General features: G+C 45.1%; 1 protein-coding gene across 1 annotated transcript in view; it reads left to right on the top strand.

The window, feature by feature from the left end:
• The first annotated feature begins 6,875 nt into the window (after positions 1-6,875).
• The window catches only part of FER1L5 (fer-1 like family member 5), a 53,170-nt gene continuing 34,107 nt past the window's right edge, over positions 6,876-25,938 (top strand). Inside the window, exons 1-14 of the mRNA XM_049651430.1 lie at positions 6,876-7,389; positions 9,273-9,325; positions 9,942-10,033; positions 10,742-10,850; positions 12,573-12,627; positions 13,089-13,198; positions 14,362-14,490; positions 15,549-15,611; positions 16,371-16,421; positions 20,080-20,110; positions 20,720-20,835; positions 21,068-21,191; positions 21,631-21,683; positions 23,536-23,604. Coding sequence (XP_049507387.1) covers positions 7,305-7,389; positions 9,273-9,325; positions 9,942-10,033; positions 10,742-10,850; positions 12,573-12,627; positions 13,089-13,198; positions 14,362-14,490; positions 15,549-15,611; positions 16,371-16,421; positions 20,080-20,110; positions 20,720-20,835; positions 21,068-21,191; positions 21,631-21,683; positions 23,536-23,604 — 1,140 coding nt within the window. The 5' untranslated portion in view covers positions 6,876-7,304. The remainder of the gene's footprint in view (positions 7,390-9,272; positions 9,326-9,941; positions 10,034-10,741; positions 10,851-12,572; positions 12,628-13,088; positions 13,199-14,361; positions 14,491-15,548; positions 15,612-16,370; positions 16,422-20,079; positions 20,111-20,719; positions 20,836-21,067; positions 21,192-21,630; positions 21,684-23,535; positions 23,605-25,938) is intronic.

The following is a 25,938-nucleotide window of genomic DNA, read 5'->3' as shown; positions in this document are numbered from 1 at the left end:
CAAAGCGCGGAAGAGGATTCTCGCCTGAGAAGGGCGGTGAGCGAGAAAACCCGGAGAGGGAAACGCTGCGACCAAAAGGCGGGAAGAGAAAAGGCAGGAGGCCCGCGAGTCTCGCAGGCAGAGTCAGTACTGAGTCCCGAGGCGACGACACCACGGCCCTGCGGCTGAGGAGTTTAAGGAGGCAGTGCCATAAAAGGTAGAGACCAGACTTGAGGGGTTGGAATCTCAGCGCCAACACTTAACTCTTTGGCTTTATGACCCCAGCAAGAGCTCAGCGTCCCTCCACCCTCCCGCACCATCTCTAAATGTGCAAATACTTCACTAGGCGGCTGAGAGAATGAAATGGGGAATGCCTGGTACCTGGCAGGAACACAAGTAGATCTCACGATGGTAATTACCATGAGGGACCCCCAGAGTGTTCTACAAAAAGAAAGATTTCTGACGAAAGGATTGAGGTGGTGTCATGAAGGGGAAGTCACGGAAGGCTGGATTCTGAAGGACCAGGCCATTGCAGAGGGATTGGAAAGGTTAGTAAGGGCAGACTCGGGGATAGCAAATGGGCCAAGTACAGCCCAACACCATTTTCTTTGGTCTACCCATTGCTTTCTTTAAAATTTATTTAATTGCAAACATTTGAAACTAGGGAGGTTTCATGTAAAAATCCAGATTTCTGGGTTCTCTTGGAAAGTTGGAGGCTGTGGCAGCACTGGACTCACTTTCCAGTGTGGCAGGCATGGAGTGTGCATATGCCCTCACTCTGGTCCACTTCACTAGGCCTCCTTGGCCGCCCGCTCCCCTGCTCTCCACCATGGCATGGTTACCCAGCCCTATACCACACACACACACACACACCCCACCCCCAGTCTAGATTTAACTGCAGGTTAAATGGAATGGAAAACACAATCAAGAGTCAAGTCCAGTCATCTTAGGGTCTTTAGTGGATTGGTTCAACTCATTTTCGTTGCCTATCAGAGCAGGAGTGAGACAGCTGAAGTAAAGCTGATGGAAATAGGTGCAGAGAGCAGCCCAAATAAAGAAACACAATGCAGCAGAGGGCCTTTACAATGAATGCAACACAGAGCCCAGAGTGCCCAGGGGAAAGATGGAAGGTCAGGGAGTGGGGAAGCAGTTGAGACAAAGGAGGCAAACTGTGGTCATTTCACAATTCCAGACTGTTTCCAACAGGATAGTGAGTATTCTCTATAGCAGAGATGTCAAAACCTTAGTGCTTACTTTGCAGGGGTTTTGTTTTGTTTTGTTTTGTTTCCAGTGCCTTGGCAGACATGTTTAATCAAATACAGCCCACTGTGAACCCACATGCAACTTCAAAATCATTTCTCCACACAGGACTCCAGAATGTCACTACCAATTGATTAGGGTTGGCCATCTCTTCCCTAAAATGCCTTTCCTTCCTCTGATATCCTGTAGGATACACTTGGCCTTCATTCATTCATTCATTCACTCACAAATATTTATTAAATTCCTACTATGTGATAGGTACTGTGCTAGGTGCTGAGGATACAGCACTGATGAGGCATGCTTCTTTTTAATCTACATAAAAAAATTGTTAAATTTATAACTGTGAAAATAAGGGCTAGCATTTAAAGAATACCAAACAAGTTCCAGGTGACTTAAATGACTTTTTTCTTTTAACCCTCTCAATGGCTTTATATGCTAGGTTCTATTATAGTTGTATCCAAGGAGGTAAAGTATTTTGCCTGATGTTACACAGCTAGTAAGTATCAAAGGCAGAACTGGAACCCAGACAGTCTGGCTCCAGAACCTAGGCATTTAATCCCTCACAGCTCCACTCCCCACCATGCCTACTGTGATTAGATAAAGAGCAAGGTGATGAGCATATAGAACAGTGAGCCAGCCTTGGCTTGGGTGATGGGAAAGTTGTCCTTGTGAAGGTAACAATGAAGCTGAAACCAAGAGAATGAGATAATGTGGTATGTGTTGGGAGAGAAGATCTCCAGGAGAAAGAAGAACAGGGGGGAAAAGGCTCTGAGGCAGAAAGAAACTTGATAACATTAAAGGGGAAAAAAAAAAAAAAGGTGAGAACAGTACAACTAGGAAACAGGTGAAAAGAGACAAAGTTGGAGAGAGACATAAGCCAGAACCTGCAGGGCCCTAGTTGTCCCAGTAAGAATTTTGGTACTGACCATAGACTGCCTTGTGTTAACTTTCCTGTATTTGGTAAATAAAGAGTAGATCCTCAAAGTCACGGGCATTAACCTTCTTTATATCCTTCAGCAGAGAACATAGCCTAGGACATAGGGTGTGGTTTCTGTGTTGACTCATTAGTCTATGTATTGGTTGACAGATAGCATGACATCAAGGCAAGAGACATGGTTCGAGTTGAAAAATAAATCTTTACTACTTCATATCCACTAGGATGGCTAAAAAGTCAACAGTGACAACAAAAACATGGTAAGGAGTACCTGGCTGACTCAGTCGGTAGATTGTGAGAGTCCTGATCTTAAGGTTGTGAATTCAAGCCCCGTGTTGGACAGAGAGATTACTTTTTTTATTATTATTACAATTTTTTTTAACATTTATTCATTTTTGAGAGAGAGAGACAAAGCATAAACTGAGGAGGGGCAGAGCGAGAGGGAGACATAGAATCTGAAGCAGGCTCCAGGCTCTGCACTGTCAGCACAGAGCCCACGTGGGGCTCGAACCCAAGAACCATGAGATCATGACCCGAGCCGAAGTTGGATGCTTAACCGACTAAGCCACCCAGGTGCCCCAAGACTCCTTTTTTAAAAAATGATAAAAAGTGTTGGCAAGTATGTGGAGAAATTTAAATCCTCATACATTACTGGCTGGATTGCAAAATAATGCAGCCACTTTGGAAAACAGTCTGACAGTTCCTCAGAAAGTTAAACATAACAGTAATTCCATTCTTACAGGTATACTCAAGAGAATTGAAAACATATGTACACATAAAAACAAGAATACAAGTGTTCAGAGCAGCATTATTTATAATAGCTAAAAAGTGTTAACAACCTAAATGTCATAAACTGGTGAATGGATATATAAAATGTGGTATATCTATACAGTGGATTTATTAAGCCATAAAAAGGAGTGAAGTAATACATGTCACAACATGGATGAACCCTGAAAACATTACAGTCAGTTAAAGAAGCCAGTCAAAAAAGGCCACATATTGTACAATTCCATTTATGTGAAACGTCCAGAACAGGCAAATCCATAGACAAAAAAAGTGGATACATGTTTCCAGAGGTTAGGGGAAGGGGAAAATGGGGAGTGACTGCTAATGGATATGAGATTTCTCTTTAGGGTGATGGAATATTCTGGAATTAGTGGTGATAGTCCCACAACATTGTGAATATATTAAAAACCTGAATGTTACAGTTTAAAAGCCTGGATTTGTGGTATGTGAATTATATATCAGTAAATCTGCTATAAAAAAAACTTTATTTTTTAAAAATATTTATTTTGGGGGCGCCTGGGTGGCGCAGTCGGTTAGGCGTCCGACTTCAGCCAGGTCACGATCTCGCGGTCCGTGAGTTCGAGCCCTGCGTCGGGCTCTGTGCTGATAGCTCAGAGCCTGGAGCCTGCTTCCGATTCTGTGTCTCCCTCTCTCTCTGCCCCTCCCCTGTTCATGCTCTGTCTCTCTCTGTCCCAAAAATAAATAAAAAACGTTGAAAAAAAAATTAAAAAAAAAATATTTATTTTGAGAGAGAGAGAAAGAGTGCATGTGCATGAGCAGGGGAGGGACAGAGAGAGGGGGAGAGAGAGAATCCCAAGCAGGCTTTGCACTGTCAGCACTAAGCCTGACATGGGGCTCAATCCTGTGAACCATGAGATCATGAACTGAGCCAAAATCAAGAGTCGTATGCTTAACTGACTGAGTCACCCAGGAGCCCCCAAAACTTTATTATTTTAAACCACTGAGATTTTGGAGTTGTTTGTTATCTCACTATAACATAACCCATCCTGACTGACACATTCAGCCAGGCTATCAATCTAGTGCATGGGCAGAGTAAAGACATGTACAGACCAGCAGACACTCAAAAAATTCAAAAAGCTATGGAAAAGTGTGTCCCACTAGGATGAGAGAGTAACTTAAGAATGAAGAAGACATGGGATCTGGGAAACAGGATCCAACACAGGAAGCAGACACAGGGAATTCTAAAGATGATGGTGAGGGGAAGTGCTGGGATGGTAGCTGTGCTACAGGGCTGGGGAGCAACCAGTGTATGCTGGACAGAAGGCCAGGAGGGATATCCCCAGGAAAAACAGTAAAACTGGTAAAAAAAAAAAAAAAAAAAAAAAAAAACTGATGGATTTGAATCTGGGGGAAATTGTATTAAAAGGAGTATCACAGGGGCACCTGGCTGGCTCAGTCAGAAGAGCATGCAACTCTTGATCTCAGGGCCATAAGTTCGAGCCCCACATAGGGTGTAGAGATTACTTGGGGGGTGGGGAGGGGAAGGAGTATCACAGAGCTACTGAAGGATGTTGGAAGACTTGGTCAGACTTTCAAGATGAGCAAGCAAATGAAAAAACAAAGCAACTCCTAACTTACAGTAAAATACAAAGTTATATAAGAAAGGATATGGAATGAGAGTGCAGTTGACCCTTGAACAATGCCGGGATTAGGGATGCCAACTACCCTGCCTTGCACAGTCGAAAATCGATGTATAACTTTTGACTCCCCCCAAACTTAACTACTAATAGCTTACTGTTGACCGGAAGCCTTACCAATGATATAAATGGTCAATTAACACATATTTTATATGTTATATGTGTTATGTACTATATTCTAATAATAAAGTAAGCCAGAAAGAAGAGAATGTTACTAAGAATATTATAAGGAAGAGAAAATACATCTACAGTACTGTACTGTATTTATTGAAAAAAATCCACTCACTAGTGGACCCACACAGGGATGCCTGGGTGGCCTGGGCAACTGACTCTTGACTTCTGCTCAGGTCATGATTCCAAAGTTGTGGGATCAAGCCCCAGGTCGGGCTCTGGGCTAAGCGTGGAGCCTGCTTGGGATTTTCCCTGTCTCTTTCTCTCTCTCTCCCTTCCTCTGTTTCCTCCCCCACTCATACTGTCTCTATCTCTCTAAAATTAAAAAACAAAAAAACAAGGGGACCCATACAGTTCAAATGTGTTGTTCAAAGGTCAACTGTATATTACTTGATACGCAGTGAAAAAATATACATCATCATAGTAAAGAAAATAGTGAATATAGATTTAGTCCCCAGATGAGGTATCATTATATTGGGAGAACAGAATGCAGAAAAGGCAGAGTGAGAGAAACCTAAACTCCTGTGCATGATAAACAGCAGTAGAAATGTCTGAAAGTGATGAATCAGGAAGTTTTGGGAGAGAGACGCTGGGAGGCCAGAAGAAATGACAGATAGGGTAAGAGTTGACTTAATAGACAACGTGTCAAATTGAAAAATTCAAGGGTTGCTATTTAGAAACATAGAGGTTAATATTAGTAGAAATGACCAAAAAGAGCACTTCTTGCTCCATCTCTCCCACCCTTTATTCTCTCTCCCTGGTACTTATCTTGGGCCAGATTTCTGCTGTTTTTCTATTTATTCTCCCATTAGTGCCATGTAGGGATTTTTATCTTCTCTCTGCCCTGTTCCTTCCTCAGCACATCAGTCTTACCGTTTTTTTCATTCTTTGCTAATTTGGGAGATGATAAATGATTTCTTGCATTTCTTTGGTTGTTCTTGATGGGCTCAAAATTTTTTACATCTTTTCTTGGTGGGGGGCAGGTGCTTTGGAATCCAACTTGGCAAAGTGATAAATGGTATCTCATTTAGTTTCTTTGATGAACAGAAACTGATTTTTGCTACATCTTTTTTTTTTTTTTTTTGGTCCATTTGGGCAATCATATGTTATAAACTTTCCCCCATCTTCCTTGGGAATATTCGTCTTTTTCTTATTGAATTATAAAAACTCACATTAGGAGCACCTGGCTGACTCAGTCAGGTGGAGCATACAACTCTTGATCTTGGGGTTGTGAGTTCAAGCCCCACATTGGGTGTAGAGATTACTTAAAAAAAGTCTTTAAAAAAAGCATACATTTTAAAAAAGCTCATGCTAAAAAGGCTACTAACATTTCAAACAATACCTATGTTGCACATAGGTATGTATGTACCTACTTTGATATTTGTCGTTTAAGGTATGTTTTTCTGCATAGGAATTTAAATTTTATGGGGTCAAACCTATCAGCCTTTTCCTTTTTAGGGTTTGCCTTTCATGTCAATGATGTTTGGTTTGGAAAATCATGAACAACGCAAAAAGCTTTGTGTTGTGTTCAGATTTCAAGAAAAACTGTCAGGAAGAACTTTTTCTTTTTAAATCTGCTGCAGTGGAAACCAGTTGTAGCACCAAGATCCCACATATAGCTTTTTCCCCACATGTAGCTTTTTGAAAGCCATGCATCTTTTAGGAGGCATAGTGAGGTTACTGTTAAATTGTTTCATTGGCTTATATATGTTTTTAAAATATCCATTAATCTTTGCACTTTTGGATAAGATGCAATTTATACAATGTTCAGACCTTAAGCAGAAGAAATCTTAGTGTGGAAGAGATGAGAGCAAATGATCCAGCTCCATCGTAATGACAAGAGGCCTCAAGAGTAGTCAAGATACCATAGCAAAACTGTACTGACGTTGAGATTTTTCTTTCACTTTACATAAGAAAGTGACATAAGAGGTCATTAATGAAAAAGCTGATTTTTTCCCTTTTTTAAAGACAGACCCATTTCTGGACTTAGGTTTCCTTTAGAAAAAAGGAGGCCTACATATCTGCTTACACATTAGGAAGGGATTCTCCTGAATCTTTATTGAAACAGTCTTTGATTTCCCTATTCCTTTTCTCACATCACCTCGCTTCTCTTATTTTCTCATCTAAATTGTGTGACTCTGGCAATGATTCACTCCAGATAACTTGCTTATGTAAAGAGGAAACATTAAATGTATACCTGATCTTGAAATCAGGACGGTGAGAATAAGACAGAAAGAGAAAAGAAAGAGGAAACGCAAAGTGGCCAAATTATTTTGTTTCTACAGGCCCAGTCACCTCAAGCCACTGGCTCCATACTCCTGTGACTTCTTCTTCCTGTCGTTCCCCTCCATTCCTCTCCAGAACCAAGAACCACTCACCTTTGTGACATCACTTCTACTGCTAAGCAACAGACCTGGGGCTCTCTTCACCCCCATGAGCCCTGGGAGAACGTTGGACCAAGGTGCTCCAAGAAGGAGGCTTTGCTGCAGAGGGAAGGAGAGGAGGAGGTGGAAGACATGCTGCGGGTTGTCGTGGAGTCAGCCAAGATTAGCCCACCCCTAAGCCCCCCACCCAGACCCTGCGTGTCCATCTACTTCCAAGGTGAGAGCCACGATGGAGAGAGAGCCCCAAGAGGGAACATGCATTCAGTGCAAAAATAGACTTATTGGTGCCCTGCTCTATAAAGATGCCCTGTGTGACAGAAAGGTGAGGTAGACACCATCCAGTTCTTTCAAAACTTATGTTTATTGCTATTATTTCTCCTATTATGACATCTCTGCCTCCCGTTTTTTTTCCAGGGAAATGGCTACAGGGAAAAGAGAAGATTAATACTTCTCAAGCTGCTTCTGTGAACTAGGGCTTGTGCCACAAACTGAGGCTTAAAAAAAAAAAAGTACCTGCTTCATAGGATCGATGTGAGGATTTTAAAAGATAATATGTGTACAGCTCTTTGTACAACATCCAGTAATGACCATTCCATCCTATGAGAGCCTTTTCATAAACATAATGATTTTTTCTCCTCACAATGATCCCATGAGGCAAGTTTTATTGTCTCCATTTTTTATAGATAAGGAAAAGTGTCCAAGAAGGTTGGGGGATGAAAGGATTTGGGGGAGAATGTGAAGGAGATTAAGTATGTCTGTGTAACACAGAGCTGGGGGCAAAAAAGAAGAAGGCCAGGAGAAATAGTCTGTTGGTGGAAAGTAGGCGGAGGTGGATGCAGGCAAATGAGGTTTCCTAGCACATGTGAGAAAATTAGGGCCAAGAGAAAGAAGGCACAGTAGTTTCTATAACAGGCATGAGTAAAGAATGAGGTTCCTTAATTTGTTTTTTCTGGGTTGTGAAACCGTGCTCACTGAATGTGACAACACCCCTCAGAGAGTGGACATCTGGGACTCCAGGCTCAAGGGCCATACATGTTGATGTCCCCAGGTACAGGTTTAGAGAGGTGTAGTGGACGTTTAGTGTGTCTTAGCTGTGAGCCAGGGGATAGCCTGATTCGGAGCCTTCTTTCCTACCACCTCGAAGGCATTATCTTTCTCCTCCCAGAAATGCCTCCTACAAAGATGCCTAAATCCCAGGGCTTTCCCACAGATTTACCTACAAATTCTTATAACTGAATGTTTGATATTTTTCATTCCCTTTTCACCTTTCCGAGCCCCTCTTCCCCCATATACCATCCACTACCCTGCACCCCTTCACACTACCCAGCAAGTGCATGCTTGCATACACACTCTCTCTCCCCGTCTTTCACATTCTTTCCTTGGGAAGGATATCAAGGTAATTTAGCAATTTAGAGGTTCTTTGCAGCTCTATAGATTGTTCTTTGTTAAAGATATTTCTGGAGGAAGGGGATTTTAGTGGATGAAGAACTCTCAACCCATTATAGATGTTTTGGCATGACTTAAGGTCCACTAGACTTTGCTCTGGTAACAAACAAACCTTTAAATCTCAATGCCCTAACACAATAAAAGTTTATGTCTTTTTCACACCAAGTCCTGCATTGATGGGGCAGCAATCCTGAGTGGCTCCTCCAAGCAGGGTTTAGGGACCAGCTGCTTGCTGCTTTTAGCTGCAAAGTCATCCTGGCACCACCCTGCCCATAGATCGTGAGGGTGGATGTGAAGAGTGGAGAGAGGAAGAATGTCCTGGGAGATTTTAGGAGCCGATCTTGGCAGTGATGAAAATCATTCCCACACTGCATTTGCCAGAACGAGTCACGCGGCACCACCTGGCTGCAAGATGACTAGGAACTATGTACAATGGAAGAAAATGAAGCAAACACATTATCTGTCACATGGGATGATGTTACTCTTACAAAAAGTGAGAAATTTTGAAATGCCCAGAGTTAAGAATCAACTTCGTGGCACATCTCCCAATGTAGATTTGAAGTTTTCTTAGAGTCCTACCTCTCTCTACCACACTTGAACCTAGAGTTTGAAATATTTCCTACCACCAATGACAGCCTCTTGGTACCTTTGCAGATGTCAAGAGGAGAACTAGTGAAGTGGAAGGGAATAACCCCACATGGAATGAGGTAAAACACATCAGGACAAATCCAAAAGAAGCAGTGACAACCCCAATAGTGAATTTGGGTCCTGGCTATGCTCAGAATTCTAGAGAGAGGATAGGGAGCCTCACAAGCTTTCCCCAAGGCTAGGGCATCTCAGCCTGGGAGGAGCCCCTGAGCCGATATGGCTGTGCAGGTCTGAGGGTCACAGCAGCCACATCTGCCCAGAGCTGTTCTTGGCCCTTTCCCTCCACTCCAGGGATGGACCCACGATATAGCCCATGTTGTCGAACCTGGCCATCCTGATGTTCCCAGAAACCTGAAGCAGAGACCAGGCTCCCTGTGCAGGATCCCTCTCATCTTCCATCCATCCATATCCCCCACCCCCAACCCAGGTCCCCAAACTCCATAACTACTAAGATGCCCATGATATTGCAGTCACACTGCGGAGTCCAGGAAGGATGCTCAGCATTTTGGTGAAAGGTAGCTAATGCCATCCTGTTAAAGAAACCAGACTTGAGAGAGGTTCCTCAGTTGAAGACAAACAATGTGCCAGCGCATTCTCTGCATCTTTCCTCCTTTCCTAGAAGGGTGGGAAGGGGAGGGTGGAGGAAAGATGCTGACCTCCCCGTGCCTCCCACAGACGCTAATCTGGCACCTCTGGGACTGCTCCTTGCCAAATGACTCTTGTCTGCAAATCATCCTTCGGGACATGGGCGCAATAAAGAAAGAAAGGTGAGGCAGAGAGAGGCCGGAGGCTGACTCTGATCAAAAGCCACAGCACATGCTGCATCTCCTGTCTCTATCCATAGCTCACTCAGGTGGCAAGGATCATACCCATTCCAGCTAATTAATGGGGGAAAAAATGGTGGGGGATCTGCGGAAGGGTGGTGAGGCTGGGTATGCAGACTAGAACCAGGAACCTGGGAAGCCAGGGGCAGTTCTGTCTCTTCTGAAGCCACAGGATCTCAAATCTCTGCTTCTCTCTACCCAACCCTGGCTTCCCATCATGGACACATTCTAGTACCCAGTGGAGACTAACACCCACTGAGACTGGAGCTAGGGCATCCCAGTCAAAATTCCTAGGATGGGGAATCTGATTGGCCAAGCTTCCATCAGGTGTCTACCCCCGGTCCAATCAGCTGTTACGTGGTACTGTTCCCATTCAGGAGGAGTGTGAGAGGGAGCTTCTGGGAAGGGGCTGGGCAGGGCAGAGCCAGTAACTGGGCACCCAGTGCTCAGAGCTCCAAAGTCAATTACCAGAGACGCGAGAGCCCTGCGTCCTCTGGTGGATGCTTCACATCACTGCATTCTTCCTTCAGCCTCTGTATGGACAACACAGCCTGTAATAGAGAAAACCCTAGATAAATAAAGTCATGCCTGGGACAGAAGACACCCTTTCCCCTTGGCTCAGGATCTTATATGTATTCCTCATCTCCCCAGGTTCATTGGCCGGGCTACAGTACTGCTCCAGCCCTTGGTGCAAAAACCAAGCAACGTCCTTTTTGTGAAGGACCTGACCCTGCTTAACCATGCCATGATGTCCACAGATGTGAGTTGGGCCTCAGGAATGGTGGCTAGAGGAGTGGGGGGAGCCGGTGAAGCTGGGCTACTCCACTTTAACAGAGGCCCAATGCCCCCACCAGACAGCACTTCCTGCCCTAGGAGGCCCCATCACATTGCCATCACCTCCCTGACCTCCCCATCCTGCCATCCATCTACCCTCTCACCCCTACATCTACCCATTTAGATTGATTAGTCAGTTGTCCATTGGGTGTCAGCCACCGTGTTAAGCCTGGGATGCAAAACTGAATGAAGCCCATGGTCCATTGATACCACTCACAGTGACAAGTGCTCCAGCACAAGGGTCAGGAAGGCTAGGTCACTGAGGTCAGGAGGAAGTGAATGATTCCATGTGGGAGGTAGCGGAAGGCTTTGTAAAAGATGTGATTGAGATAGATGGAGGCAGACAAAGACCAACCAAAGGAGAATAAGCAAAGGCTGTTTATGCAGACCTGGTTATGTATTTTGGCAGAGACTCAAAGACAGGCAGAGGAGGGGGAAAGCTGTACAGTGGAAACAGGGAAGGCTCTCGGTGTGCCCTAATTGGAGGCTACTGGTGGGGGAAGCTATAAGCGGACCAGCTAGAAGCTGGGCATCCTATGTGATTGGTTAGGGGTATGTATTTGGCTTTCTCTGGTTGGTCCTAGGTGGAAAGAAAGGACAAAAATTAGGGAAGCTATCAGTTATTAATTAGTCAATCAGTTTAATTAGTTAATCAGTCAATTAATTAATTAATCAGTCCTGGCTATTTGGGGCCAATTGTTACAGGGGTTATTGTTTGACTTCCTGGACTGGTTGCTAGAGGAGTACTCCGACTTCCTACAAGCCTGACTTAGAAATAGCAGGCTGACTTCCCAGAATGGTTACTGTAGATTTATTGGGTTGGTTTCCTGAATTGATTGCTGCAGATGTGGGTCAGAGTTCCATTTTTATATAAGGTCTGGCCACTGTCCTTTTGTATATTGAGTTTCTCAGTAGGCCCAAGTTTGCCCAACGGATGGGAAAGAAAGACAATCCCAGGCAAGGGTGTAAGGTGCATGTGTGAAGGCTGGAGGGAGACAGAGGCAGACAGCAGGTGCAGGGAGGCTTGGTTGCTGTACTGCTGGCACACGGGAGTTGGGAGGATGTGAAGGGAGTGGTGGGAGAGCTGAGACTAGCTGAGACCAGGGGCCTGAGGTGAAGGGCCTTATGGTCTATGCTGGTGAGTTGTGACTTTACTCTCATCGGTTAGGGCACTTACACAGTGTTTAGGAAGCAATTCTGGCAAAGGTTTAGAGTTTGGATGGGTAGTGAGCACTTGGAGGCAAGAGGTTAATTAAGAGGTATTTGCAGGAGTCCTCACCTGAGGTCAGGAGATGTTGGGCTAGGAGGATTGCTGTTGGCATTAGCAGTTCTGGACTGGTCCCAAGGTGCCTCTCCCTCTCCTCCCTACCCCACCGCACCCCCCTTGTCACCACCACTACCATGTGCCTCTTCTATTCTCCACATCCCCTCTGCTATAACCCATTGCTCTCCCCCTACTAGTTCATAACCTCCCTCCACCCCAGATTTCACAGACCCCATGGCGTGGCATGGCCTGGTACCATGGCCATCATCGCTCCCCACAGGGGGACTGGGCATGAATTCAGCCAGGCCAGGTAAGGTTCCAGTGTTATGATGCGGCCAAGGATAGCAGGATCTGGCTTAAAGCTCCCCTGCCTTTGCCTTGCAGTGCACTGTCACTCTACAGGTGGCCCTTATGAGAAACCAGGATATTGAGAAGATAGGTATGTACTTGGGACTTACCCCTGCTCTTCTCCAAGCATAGCTGGATGGGCTCTTTGGGACTTTTGAGGCCATCCCTCAAGGCCTACAGAAAGATTATGACCAGATTAGGGTTTAGAGGCCAGATCTCGAAACACCTAGCTGAGGTTATCTGTCCCCGACCCCCCCGGCCCCGCCAGTATTTCCACTTGACATCTCTAGAGATAAACCCCAGCCTCCAATGGCTGCAGAGGGAAGCAAGAATAGCCATTCTAAGAGCCCCCCATGTGTGGAGTGTGGGGCCCAGGATTACTGAGAGTGAGAGAGAACCTATTTTCTGAGGAGGATATGTGCCCCTTTTGAGGCCTCTTGGCCATGGTTTTAGTCAGCACCTAGTCACTAGGGATAGAACAACGAAATGCGGCCATTGCCTCAAAACCTGAGCCCCAGCCTCCGAGAGCCCACCCAGACTGTGTTTCCCCAGGCGATGGCGACCTTCTGGGCATAAGTGCACGAGAAGTGGCTATGCAGAAACTGATGGTCCCCAGCTCCACCATGTCCAAGCCTCTGTCTTCAAAGCCTCAGCACTTTCAGGTGAGGACCTTCCAGGTTGAAAGTCCTCATGATTCACCTGACTGTCTCACTGCATTCCCAGTTCATCCCCATCTCTCCACAAAGTCATGGCAAAGGGCCAGAGCTACCGGTCTTCTGAACCTTGCTGCACATCTTGCTTCTCTGGGTGCCATTCTGAGCCACTTCTGTAGGAAGCTGAAGCTAGACACAGCTCCAGTGAGGCATAGGAGGCACTGTTGGCTGTACACCAACCAGACCTGGCAAGTCCTAGGGAGGTGAAGCAGAAGGCCTGACCCTGCCCTTCAGGAGGAAACATAAGGCTGGCCATCCTGTGGCCCCATCCCTTTCCATCAGGCTAGTTTGCCCAGGATAGAAGGTCACTGTGCCAAATCACTGCCCTTCCTATGTAGTAGAGGTTAGGGAAAAATTCTGACATGCGACCTGTTTGCCGAGTTTGGCCCTCTCTTGTCCCTGAGGGACAGTAGCTGTATGTATATCATTCCCTGAAGGGTCCCTGGACTTGATGGAGACACATAAGGCCTCGTGGAGAAAGGCCAATCCATAGCCTGGGCTGGGAGATCCATATGCAGTTTACTATCTATAGTAAGATGGCAAGCTTCCATGACTCTGCCCTGCTGGCCACTGCCAACTCCTGTTCTTTCTCCCCTTGGGCCTCACCCAGCCTGGGTCTTTTCTGGGCTCTGCATTGCTCTTCCTCTCCTTCCTTCTAATCTAGGCTGAGTCCCAGTAAAATATATAAAGGGGAAGGAGAAATAACAAGTCAGAAAGTAAATCACAGATCATTGATTCAATTGCATGGAACTTTAAAATTCTTAATTCCTTAAAAAGATTGTAGACAAAAGTAAAAAAAAAAAAAAGCCAACAAACTGGGTAAGATTAGACTTCATTCTGTGTTCTGTAACAAGTCCATAGCAATTGAGAAACACTAAGTCTACACAAGATGGAAAGGACAAAGCAGTGGAGGGGACAGTTCCCAGAAAAGGAAACAGAAGGAGCCACAGCCTTCCCAGCACTTGTCTTCAGGCTGGCAGCTCCCTGTGTGTCTTCCTTCTGTCTGCAATAGATGCCTCTCATCAGAACACTTTGTTCTTTAAGAAAAGAGTCTTTGTTGGAAAAGGGGGAGCCCAGGCCCCAACATGAGGTTCCCCTGTGTTCCCCTGTAGGTCCGAGTGAAGGTGTATGAAGCCCGACAGCTCATGGGCAACAACATCAAGCCGGTGGTGAAGGTGGTCATTGGAGGCTACCAGCACAAAACACGGATCAAGATGGGAAACAATGCTTTCTTCAATGAGGTGGGCCACACATGACCTTCAGAGCTGAACAGGGCACTTGGGCCAAGTGAGCCAGCCAGAGGCTGGGCATTTCCCTCAGGCATCAGGCAAGCTTGCATCTTCCACAAACACTGACTGAGCATTGGCCAAGCACTGCTTGGCACTGGAAATACAAATGAAATAATTCGAAGCCTCACACTGGAAGAGTCAGTAGACTGTGGAGGGAACCAGCATGTGAACACATAAACAATGAGAATGAGATAAGATTGGGGTTAACAGAGATCTGATCTGGGGGTGCTGTTAATGCAGCATGAAATGCAGGCCCAGACTATGTATGTCTTGTCACTGCTGAAGCCCTAAGCTGTAGTATTGTATCTGATACACAGTTGGAAGTCCATGACTACTCACTGAATTAATCAGTGAATAGACCAATAAATAAAAGATTAAAGCACAGTGGGAGCAGGGAGGAATGGGTGGACTGAGGAAGGGTTCCTGAAACCTTCAAGGAAGAATCTACCAGTGAAAGAGGGACATCATAGCGAATTAAAAGTGAGGAAAAAACAACTGTGTCTTCAGAAGCCTAGAAATGAGAAGCAGCAGGACTTGGCAGAACTGTAGATATGAGTGTGGCTGGAGGGGAGTGGCTGGAGGGAAGCCTGCAAAGTACACTGGGACCCTGTCATGGATGACACTTGGGAGTCACGGAAAGAATCAGGAGAGTGACGGGGCTGGGTTTGCACTTGGGAAAGAGGTTTCTGGCTGCAGCAGGGGCTGGGGAGCAGTGGACTGATGGGGAAATCTAGAAGGAGGCAAAGGCTTGGGTCTCCATCCCAGGGCAGCTAGCTGGGCCTTGAGCTGCTCATGACAGATCCTCCTGGGATTCCCTACCCCTGCCCTTTACCTAGGCAAAACACCCCCTGCAGGAGCCTGGCAGGCCTCTGTTTCTGGAGGAAGAGCATGAATTGGGCAAGGGCTGGGGCAAGAAGCTTGCTATTCTGAGCCTCCAGGCTTACTGAGTCCTTGGGTGAAGTGGTAGAAGAAATGTCATCCAACCCCTATCCCCATTCTCTCTACCTCAGATCTTCTTCCAGAATTTTCATGAAGTGCCTGCAAAGTTCTTTGATGAGACCATCTTAATCCAGGTGAGGAGCCAAACAATATGGGTCCATTTTCTTGTCCCACCTCAATCCTCGGAAGGACTTCAGCTCCCCACCCCCACCCTTGGAGCCAGTCACTTCAGATGGTCCTTCTGACCCCAAGACACAACCTCCACCACCTTCGTCACTCCCTGGCAGCCCAGACTTAACAAATGTTATAGAATACCAATCACTAGACCCTGAGCTGGGCCCCGAGGTGAATAGCCCCTTCCCATGTGCCAGGATTCTCATGTCACCAAAGGACCCCTCAAATGTTCCCTCAACATGGGACATTCCATTCCCTATCAGAAGAAACTCGGTAACAGTGGTGAATGTGTGGTTACCAAATGCCTCCTATGTGCCCAGCACAGGGCTAAGGGGAGCAAGGAGGTCTCTCCCTTGAAGAGTGTACATGTTCTTGGGAACACCGGAACATGGGAAATGATCAGGACAGCATGCAATGGAGAAAGTCAAGTGCAACAGTTTTCTCTGGGCTGATCTTTGGGTTGACCAAGTGGATTGGACCCTCTGATCGATTTCCTCATCAGTAAAATGGAACTAAAATTCTGAACCTTACAGGGTACCTCTGAGAATTAGATGAGAAGAACTATGTGGAAGTGTGGGCCATTAGGAAACATTACATAAATTCTAGAGGGCCATTAGGAAGCATTAAATACATTCCAAATGTGCCCTTACAATCCCTCCCATGGGGATGGGGGAAATGAGGGATGTGAATAACAAATCTTTCTGGGAACCCCTCTGCAGGTGATGAATTCCACACTAATGAGATTCAACGCAGAGATTGGGAGATTCCAAGTGAGCTCTGGATGAAGGAGGAGGTTTGGTGAAACAATTAACAGAGACTCACCATGGGTTCCATGCCTGAGTCTAGGGGCAAATACTTGGATTTTCCTGCAGAAATATCCAGATTTGAATCTACCCAAGTTATTCAGAATCTCTTTCTCATATATACAATGGGAATAATGACATACTCAACCCACAGAGTTGTTGTAAGGATAAAAGTGTGTACCATTTATGAAAGAGCTGGGTGCCATGTTGAATACAATGGACACATTTCAAACCTCTGCCTCCAGGAAATGGAAGCAGAAGGTCCAAAAATGCCAACCTAAGAAACACAGAGAAAATTGCTGTCTATGAGAACAGAAAGAAAGGTTTGCTTTGGAAAGACACAAGCTGGGAGATATGGAAAGCTGACATTCATGAAGGGCTAAATAAGATTCTTCAAATCCAGGAAGATCAGGAAAAGGTAGGGTTGCCAGATTAAATACAGGATGTCCCATTACATTTGAATCTTAAACAACAGGTACTTTTTAAATACAAGTATGTCCTAAATAATTGCATGGCTCCTGACGAATACTCCAGGGGACATACGTATACTAAAAATGTAGTCATTGTTTATCTGCAGTTCTAACTTAAGTGGGCATCTATTTTTATTTGCTAAATCTGGCAACCCTTGGGAAAGTCTTCCGTGTTGAGAAAGGTATATTTAGGACAAATCAAAGTAAGGTTTCTTTCTCACTACTTGTAAGAAGCACATGAAGAGTCATGACCTGTCCCTCAAAGAAGCAACATGGGCTTCGAAATGAGAGATTCTGGAGAGGTTATATGGCAGGTGGTAAAAAATGTTGTGCTTTCGGCAAAGACCATCGCACAATTTCCAGACAAGGACTAATGATAATGAACTGTTAAATAATTTATAGACATGAGAGAAAACTAAGCCTTTTTTTAAAATAATTTTTTTTAATTTTTTTTTTGGGGGGGGGGAGCCTGGGTGGCTCAGTGGGTTAAGCATCCAACTTCAGCTCAGGTCACAATCTCACAGTTTGTGAATTTGAGCCCCATGTTGGGCTGTGTGCTGACAGCTCAGAGCCTGGAGCCTGCTCTGGATTCTGTGTTTCCCTCTCTCTCTGCCCCTCCCCTGATCATGCTCTGTCTCTCTCTCTGTCTCTCTCTCTGTCTCTCTCTCTGTCTCTCAAAAATAAACATTAAATTTTTTTAAAATACATAAATGTTTATTTATTATTGAAAGAGTGCAAGCCTGGGAGGGGCAGAGAGAAGGAGACAGAGGATCTGAAGTGGGCTCTATGCTGAAAGCAGCCAGCCCAAGCCCTATGCAAGCCTGATGCAGAGCTTGGGCTCACAAACCGTGAGATCATGACGTGAGCTGAAGTCAGATACTCAACTAACTGAGCTACCCAGGCGCCCCAATGAGTCTTTTTCCTTAAATTACTTCTTTGAAAAATTTCAAACATACACAAAAGCAGAGAGAATAGTATCATGAGTTCCCACATCCCAATCACTCAACTTCACTAATTCATTGCCAGTGATGTATTGTCTACCCCTGGCCTACCTCCCCACCCACTGGATTATTTTGAATCAAATCTCAGACATCATATTTTTAAACATTTCAGTTAATATTTCTATACATAAATATCTTATTAAGCATAAACAAATGTAATTATCACATTTTAAAACCTTTATAATTCCTGGATAGCATTAAATACTAATCGGTGTTCAAATTCCCCTAATTATCTTATGAATTCCTTTTATGTTTTGTTCAAGTTAGGATCCAAACCAGGTGCGTGCTCTGCAGTTGGTTAAAATGTATTTTTAGGTCTCTGTGATTCTGTTGGTCCCGCTCCCTTTTTCTCCTTGTAATTTGTTAAAGAAAGTGGATAGTTTGTCCTGTAGAGTTTTCCTCTAGTCTGGATTTTGCTGACCGCATCTCTGAAGGATCATTTCACATACCTCTCTGCCCAGGTGTTTGCTGTCTAGAGGCTCGCTAGATTTGGGTCCATTATCTGGCAAAATGACTTCAGCAGAAGGCACAGAATGTATGTTGGTCTCTCTTTTTATGTCCTTAACAGCCATTGATGATCACTGCCTGGATCTATTTCTTCATTAGCGGTGCCTGAGTTTTTCTTTGTTTTCTTCCAGCTTTATTGAGGTATAATTGACATACAATGAATTGCACATATTTTAAAAAGTATCATTTGAAACGATCATCACAATCAAAATAATGAACATCTATCACCCCCAAAAGTTTCCTTGTGCTCCTTTGTAATTCTTCCTTCTCACCCCCATCCCACCCACTCTCATCCCCAGCCAGCCACTGGTCTGCTTTCTAGAACTATAACTTGGTTTGCATTTCCTCAAATTTTATATAAATAGGATAATACAGCATGTATTCTTTTTTGTTTGGCTTCTTTCACTGGCATATTTATTTTGAGATTCATACATTTTGTTGCATGTGTTAATAATCATTCCTCTTTATTGCTGAGCAGTATTCCACTGTGATTCTAACTTACACTTCCCCAGTGACTCGTGATGTTGAGTACCTTTTCATGTGCTTATTTGTCACCTATATATTTTCTTTGTTGAAGTGTCCATATCTTTTGCTCATTTGCATTGGGTCACTTTCTTACTGCTGAGTTTTGAGGCTTTCTTATATATTTGGGATACAAGTCCTTTTATCAGATATATGACTTGGAAATATTTTCTCCCAGTATATGATCTGTCTTTCCATTTTCTTAAGTGTCTTTCAAAGAGCAGAAGTTTTACATTTCAGTGGAGTCCACCTCATCAAATTTTTCTTTTATGGATTGTGCTTTTCTTGTTGTAGCTAAAAAAAATCTTTGCCTACCTAACCCAAAGGGGTAACTGAGTTTTTTGGTGTTTTTTTTTTAATGTTTATTTTTTTTTGAGAGAGAGACAGAGACAGAGTGAGTTGGGGGAGGGACAGGGAGAGAGGGAGACACTGAATCTGAAGCAGGCTCCAGGCTCTGAGCTGTCAGCACAGAGCCCAACGTGGGGCTCAAATTTTTGAACCGGGAGATCTTGACCTGAGTCGAAGTCAGATGCTCAACCGACTGAGCTACCCAGACACTCCAAAAGGGTAACTGGGTTTTAAAGCAGACCTAACATGAAGAATTTGGGGACTACTCTATGGAACCTTCAGATGTGGGATACAAGGGTGACCTGAATATTTCGCGGTGCCTTGCCACCCACCACCTTCAATCCTGTACCACAACCCTCAGGCCTTGGTCAGAAACCCTCTCCCAGGGGAAAGGGAAAGCCCATAGTCTCTTTGCCAGCTCCTCCCTTAACCATCCTCTTCCCCAGGATGGGAGACAACTTTCTCAATCCAGAAACAGGGAAGAGTCAATGCTATGTTGGCCAGGCAGTGCTATGTGGTGGTTAAGGATCCTTTCAATCCAGATCTCCTCATGTAATTACTAGTTGTAAGACTTTAGGCACTTTTCTCACACTAAATACCCTCCTCTGCAGAGTGGAGGTAATAATGGACCAACTTCTAGGTTGTTGTAAAGAGTAAAGGAGTTAGGGCAAGGCAAGTTCTCAAGCACTGGTGGCTAATACTGTCAGTACAGTACTATTGTTCATTGGTGTTGAAAATCTTGAGTAACTAATCCTTACTCTATTCTTGTCTTTCCAGACAGATATTGGTTTTATCTACCGTTCTGCAGGTAGGTAACAGTTGTTGCAAATACGTGTGCCTTCTGAGAAAAAGCAGATCAGTTGTCCAAACATCTCAAAATTCCTGTATGTTCAACACATGGGGGGAGAGTATTAGAGGGTATGAATTATTTTCTGTATTTGATAATATTTATAATCATAAGATCTTTCTCTGTAAAACTTCAAAGCATCCCTTTGGATCAAATGCTAACCTTTTATTGCAACCTGGAATTGAATTTCTATTTTTTGAGGCCAGTCTTGGGGGACTGATGTTTGAGTAGAGGTTTCCACTGTAACCATCACACACAACCTGGCCACAACATACATACCAGGTTGAGGTTTGGACTTAGGGTTGGGGAAAATGCTTGCCTCTCTCAGACCAGGATACTAACAACTGTAGGTTCCCAGGATGGGAGAGAGGGGTCTCTGTTTCCTAAAGGCAATGGCTGGTAGCCTGGGAGTATACTAGCTTTGCCCAGTGGTAGAAGTGACTCCCATTTTCCTCTGCTACTGTAAGGGAACCAGAATTTAGGAGACACACTTCCACACCCCTCTCCTGGTTTCAGGGAAGAAGGATGGAGACTGAAGGCCAGTCTCCCATGGGCCCTCTGCCCCTTCAGGTCACACACTCCTGAGGAAATGGTTAGGCCTCTGCCAGCCAAATGAACCCAGCAATGGAGTGAGAGGCTACCTGAAAGTCACCATTTGTGTCCTCAGTGTGGGAGACCAGGCTCCGGTGAGGCTTCCCTAGACACCCCAATAACATTTCCTACTGTAGCTGCTTCTGTAGGGTACCCCTGGGCCCCCAGTGTGGCCATTGATCTTCACCTGCTTTAATTCGTACACTGTGCCACTCAAGGATTGTCCATCCCTCCCCTATACCAAGTGGAATATTGGGGAAGCCAAATCTGGTGGCCATGGCCATGGCCATCCTATGACTCTGACCCTATCAGGTCTGGTCTCTACAGGTAGATCAAAAGCTGCCCTATGGGACTGATGACACCAGCACTCAGATCTTCAAGTCGACGGTGGTCCCGGTCAACTTGGCCTACTTACATTTCTTCATCTACTGCGCGGAGGACCTTCATCTCAGTTAGAGTCAGGTGGCGGGGAGGGAGTGACTCTGGAGGTTCCCTACACAGTGGAGACCTGGATTCTCCTGGGGCTTCCCTGTTCCATTTTGGTGCTAACCTAAGATTTAGGTGGAGAGGAACAGGTGAGACGGAAATCCACCAAAATTTGTTTTATGAAGGCCCTACAGATACCCTTTAAAATTGGCCATATGTCCCTGACTGTCTTCGATGCCCAGAGGCAGACTCACAGTTCCTTATGCTAGCACCCATCCCTGCTGCCCATTATGTGCCATGACACATACCAGCACACAGAGATAGAGTGGAAATGGGAGAGGTCTGCCTAGAGGGCACCATGCCAATTGATGGCATAGGGTTTCAAGTGGTTCTATCACCTCTCCATTTCCTCCCCTTAAAAAAAAATACTTCTGTCTCATAAATCTTGTAACTCTTGTTCACAGAGAAACAGCACTTAGTGAGTCCTGTGTTGGAGGTGGAACTAATTGGGGAAAAGGTAAGTGTAGAAAGGGTCTGAGGTTTAGAGAAATTGTCACCTAGATGGTGTATGAGGAAAGATGCAGTTGGTGGGCAGGAGCCCAGGATTAGTATCTAAGTTCCTCCATCAATGGGCTGTGACTGATCACTGGACCAGGAACTCTTTGAAGGTGGAGGCCATGGATTAGTCACCCTGTATCCCAGAGCTGTGCTCAGTGCCCTGCATGGAGAAAATGCCCAGTGAAAGCCAAATATACACAAAGGGCACAAATGAGTGAATGAGTGAATGAAACAACATGCCCACAAACAACACTGAAACTGTCACTGTCTTCTTTGGGCCTTGGTTTCTTCGTCTATAAATGGAAGGTTCTAGGCCAGAGAGTTGCTGACATTCCATGATCCTCTGTAAATAGAGAGTAGCATTTTCCAAAGTGTGCTAATGGATGTTATGTGCAAAAAAAGGATCCTATGTTCAAATTTGGGGAATGCTGGGTTAAGGTTAAAGAGGTTTGTCTCTTTAAATTCATAAACCATAGAATTCATAAACCCTGGTTTCTACCATATTCTACCTATTAAAAGTGTCATTAAATCTAGCCCATACATAAAAGGAGGGAAATCAGTGTCTACCTTTCAAAGGAAGATATACCAAAGGATTTGTGGACATATTTTAAAACTACCACACTGAGTGGGGTTTGGGTGCTCTGGTCTAGGGAGATGATCTTGGGTGATAGGTGGCACAAAATTTTCAAAAACTTTAGTATCTCTGTGGTTTTCTTAGTGTGTATTTTTTTTAATGTTTATTGTTGAGCGAGAGAGAGAGCGCATGCACGTGCAAGGGGGGGTGGCAAAGGGAGATGGGGACAGAGGATCTGAAGCAGGCTCCAGGCTCCAGACTCCACACTGACAGCAGAGAGCCCAATGTGGGGCTCCAACTCCCCAGCTATGAGATCGTGACTTGAGCCGAAGTCAGACACTTAGCCAAGTAAGCTACCCAGGCGCCCTGATTTCTTAGTGTGTATTAAAAAGTTCAATCAGTCCAACCAACCTTGATTTCACCAACATGATTGCTTAGAATAGAGCCAGGTTTAAAAATGAAGTCAAGTAGGGGTGCCTGGTGGCTCCGTCAGTTAAGCATCTGACTCTTGATCTCAGCTCAGGTCTTGATCTCCAGGTCATGAGTTCGGGCACCCTATTTGGCCCTGTGTTGGGTGTGAAGCCTACTTAAAAAAAATGAAGTCAAGTGATGCTTTGGAAAAGGGTATTACATTGCGTACTGCCACTGTCGACATGGTTTTTGTTCACTTTTCTATTGGGATCTTAGAGTTTATCTAACAAAATCTATGTGTATGCATTCATATAAGAAAGTTAGTAATGCTATGACTATTTAAAAACAAAGTCAATTGAGGGGCACCTGGGTGGCTCAGTTGGTTAAGCATCCAACTTCAGCTCAGGTCATGATCTTGCATTTCATGAGTTCAAGCCCCACATCGGGCTCTGTGCTGACAGGTCAGAGCCTGGAGCCTGTTTCGGATTCTGTGTCTCCCCCTCTCTCTGCCCCTCCCCCTGCTTGTGCTCTCTCTCTGTCACTCAAAAAATGAATAAATGTTAAAAAAAATTTTTTTTTAAATAAAAACAAAGTCAATTGAAAGATGATTGAAGGGCAAATATTAGGGAATCTGGAGACGGGAAGATACACAAAGGACTGAAGTTGTAGCTGAGAAGTTGTCAAAGTGTCTTTAGACCATTCCCGTGATCAGCCCTGTGCTGGAGAAAGCATCCATCTGTGGGCTGGGCTGGAAGGGCTGGAAGCTGAGGCCAGTGGAGGAAGGAGGGCACAGGCTGGCACTGACACTGCTGTGGAATGTTTCTAGCTCAAGACAAATGTGCTGACCCAAACCGAGAACCCAATATGGAACCAGCTCCTGACCTTCCGGATTCAGGTAGATATCGCTGTTCCATCTTGACGACTCTCCTCCTCATGGCCCACAAACGAAAGAAAGTTTGGGTGTTTGTGTACGGGTGTGGATAGAAGGTAGGGACCAAGAAGCATGGGGTGGATGGGGGGCAGGATCTGCCTGATGGGGAACATGAAGAAGGACATGTTACAGAAAATTTATTTTATTTGTCCAGTGTTAAGAAATGAATGGGCCATACAACTGAACTTTCCAGAAAACTTAAAATGCCCTTTCACATACATTACAAAACAAAACCAAAAAATCATTTAAAATTGATTTAAAGACTTATTCTGAATTGCATTGTGCATTTTCTTATCATCTAGGCAAAGTGCCCTGAAGATAATTATAGCTCTTTGTTAATGGCCTAGAGGTATTGTGGGAACATAGTTAGTATATGGGCTACATGTAGTATGGGCTATTTGTGCCTACGCTAAATGGCTCCAGGATGCTCTTTGTGGGATTCTGTGGTCTGATTTTTATAGTTTTTCAGTCCTTCTTAGTCACCTATCAGTGGTGTAGATGCCAGTTCTCTTAAAGCCTGGGAGAGCCTTGTTTGCTTTTTGACTTCATGCCAGGCTTCTAAGAGCTGCATGTAGAATAAGAATACGCAATTCTGAAAGATAACTTGAGCACTGTCAAAAGGATGAGTGCATAGAACTTTGTGTGGCTTCTATTTGGCTACCCAGAGAGTATTTTGCTTTCCTTATACCTTACATTTGTGTGACACAAAAATCACTAATGAGCTCCCCTCTACTTTGCTGGCACCCTCTTCCTTGCTTCTCCTAGAAGCTTCCCTAGTCTGCCTCCTGTGAGGCATCATCTTTAACCATTCTTCATAATCTCTACCTTCCTGGGTGATTTTATAGACTCTTAAAGTAGGAAGAGATTTTATTTATTTTGAAAGAGAGATAGTGTGCACGTGCACACACACACACACACACACACACACACACACACACGTGAGCAGGGGAGGGGCAGAGAGTGAGGGAGAGAGAATCCCAAGTAGGCTCTGTTCTGTCAGCATAGAGCTGGAGGCAGGGCTTGATCCTTGAACTGTGAGATCATGACCTGAGTCAAAACCAAGTCGAATACTCAACCAACTGAGCCACCTCCTACTGGTGCCCCAGTAGGAAGAGATTTTAAAGGGAGCCTAGTTTATCCCCCACCTTTGATCCCTCCCACCTCTCTGGCTGTGATGAGGCTCGTGGCCAGATGCTCAGAGTCTTGAAAGTCTTCCCTTGTGTCCAGCTGCCTTTAGGCTCAGAAACCAGTGGCACAGGCCAGGCCTTCCTTCATCCCTGAAAGAGACCTTCCAACGTTTAAAGATGTCCATACACTCCCTGGCTCCTCACGCGTTTCCCACGAAACACAGTCTCCTAGGCTGGAGCCATTTGGATGCAGGCCTGATTGTCACTAGCCCTGTAGAAATGCAGCAGGCAGGTGTGAGCCTCACTCTGAATGGCAGGATGGCCACAGATACGGTAGCATCTGAGGCCAGTTGGTCAGGGCCCCAGCAAGGCAGGCTGCAGGGGAAACTTCGCTAAAAATGGGTGTTTGCCAGTTCACAGTCCAAGTGCCCCAGGACAGAAGGGCAGTCAAGACAAGGAACTGGGAAAGGGGAAGAGAATTCTCAACAGGGTTGATGAAAAGATGGTTCAGCCATGAGTTTGAATTTGGAGGATTTGTAATTTTGGAAGACCTGGATGTCTTACAGTGCCCATCTCTCAACTTCCAGTGGGCCTTTCCTCATTTCTTCCTAGATACTTGCTCAACTAGAAAGCCCTTTCCCCACTTCCCCCCTTGCCCCCAGCTTCCCTGGCAAGGAGAGAATGGACAGCCCCAGGAGCTGCTATGAGGGGAAAGGGCCCGACTGAGAGGACCTGAGTCCCACTCCGATCTCAAGCCCAGCAGCTGTTTTCCATATGGGTTGGTTTTTTTGTTTTCGTAACTGAGGGGACCCTATGGCAGAGGAGATAAGACCCAGAAGCTTGGGTTCCCATCTGACTGCACTTCTTACTGGGTGACCGTGAGCAAGTCCTTCTGCTTCTCTGGGCCTCATTTCCCATCTGTAATTAGGAACAATCACAGTCCTTACTGGGTCATGGCAGAGTCATTAGGACCTCTAAAGCTGCTTCAGCCCCTGCATATAACTTGAGAACTTCAGGAACTCAGTTGCTCTGTGCCTCAATTTTCCTGTCTGGAAATGGGAATAATAGCACCTGGCTTATGGGATTGTTGGGAGGAGTCACTCAGGTGATCCATGTGGATCATTTAGCACAGGCCACAGGACAACAGAAACCCTCCCCACAACAGCAGCTA

Source organism: Panthera uncia, assembly GCF_023721935.1.
Source record: "Panthera uncia isolate 11264 chromosome A3 unlocalized genomic scaffold, Puncia_PCG_1.0 HiC_scaffold_11, whole genome shotgun sequence".
Lineage (NCBI taxonomy): Eukaryota > Metazoa > Chordata > Mammalia > Carnivora > Felidae > Panthera > Panthera uncia.
Note: the sequence above shows the minus strand (reverse complement) of the source record. Positions and strands in the feature narration are given on the sequence as shown.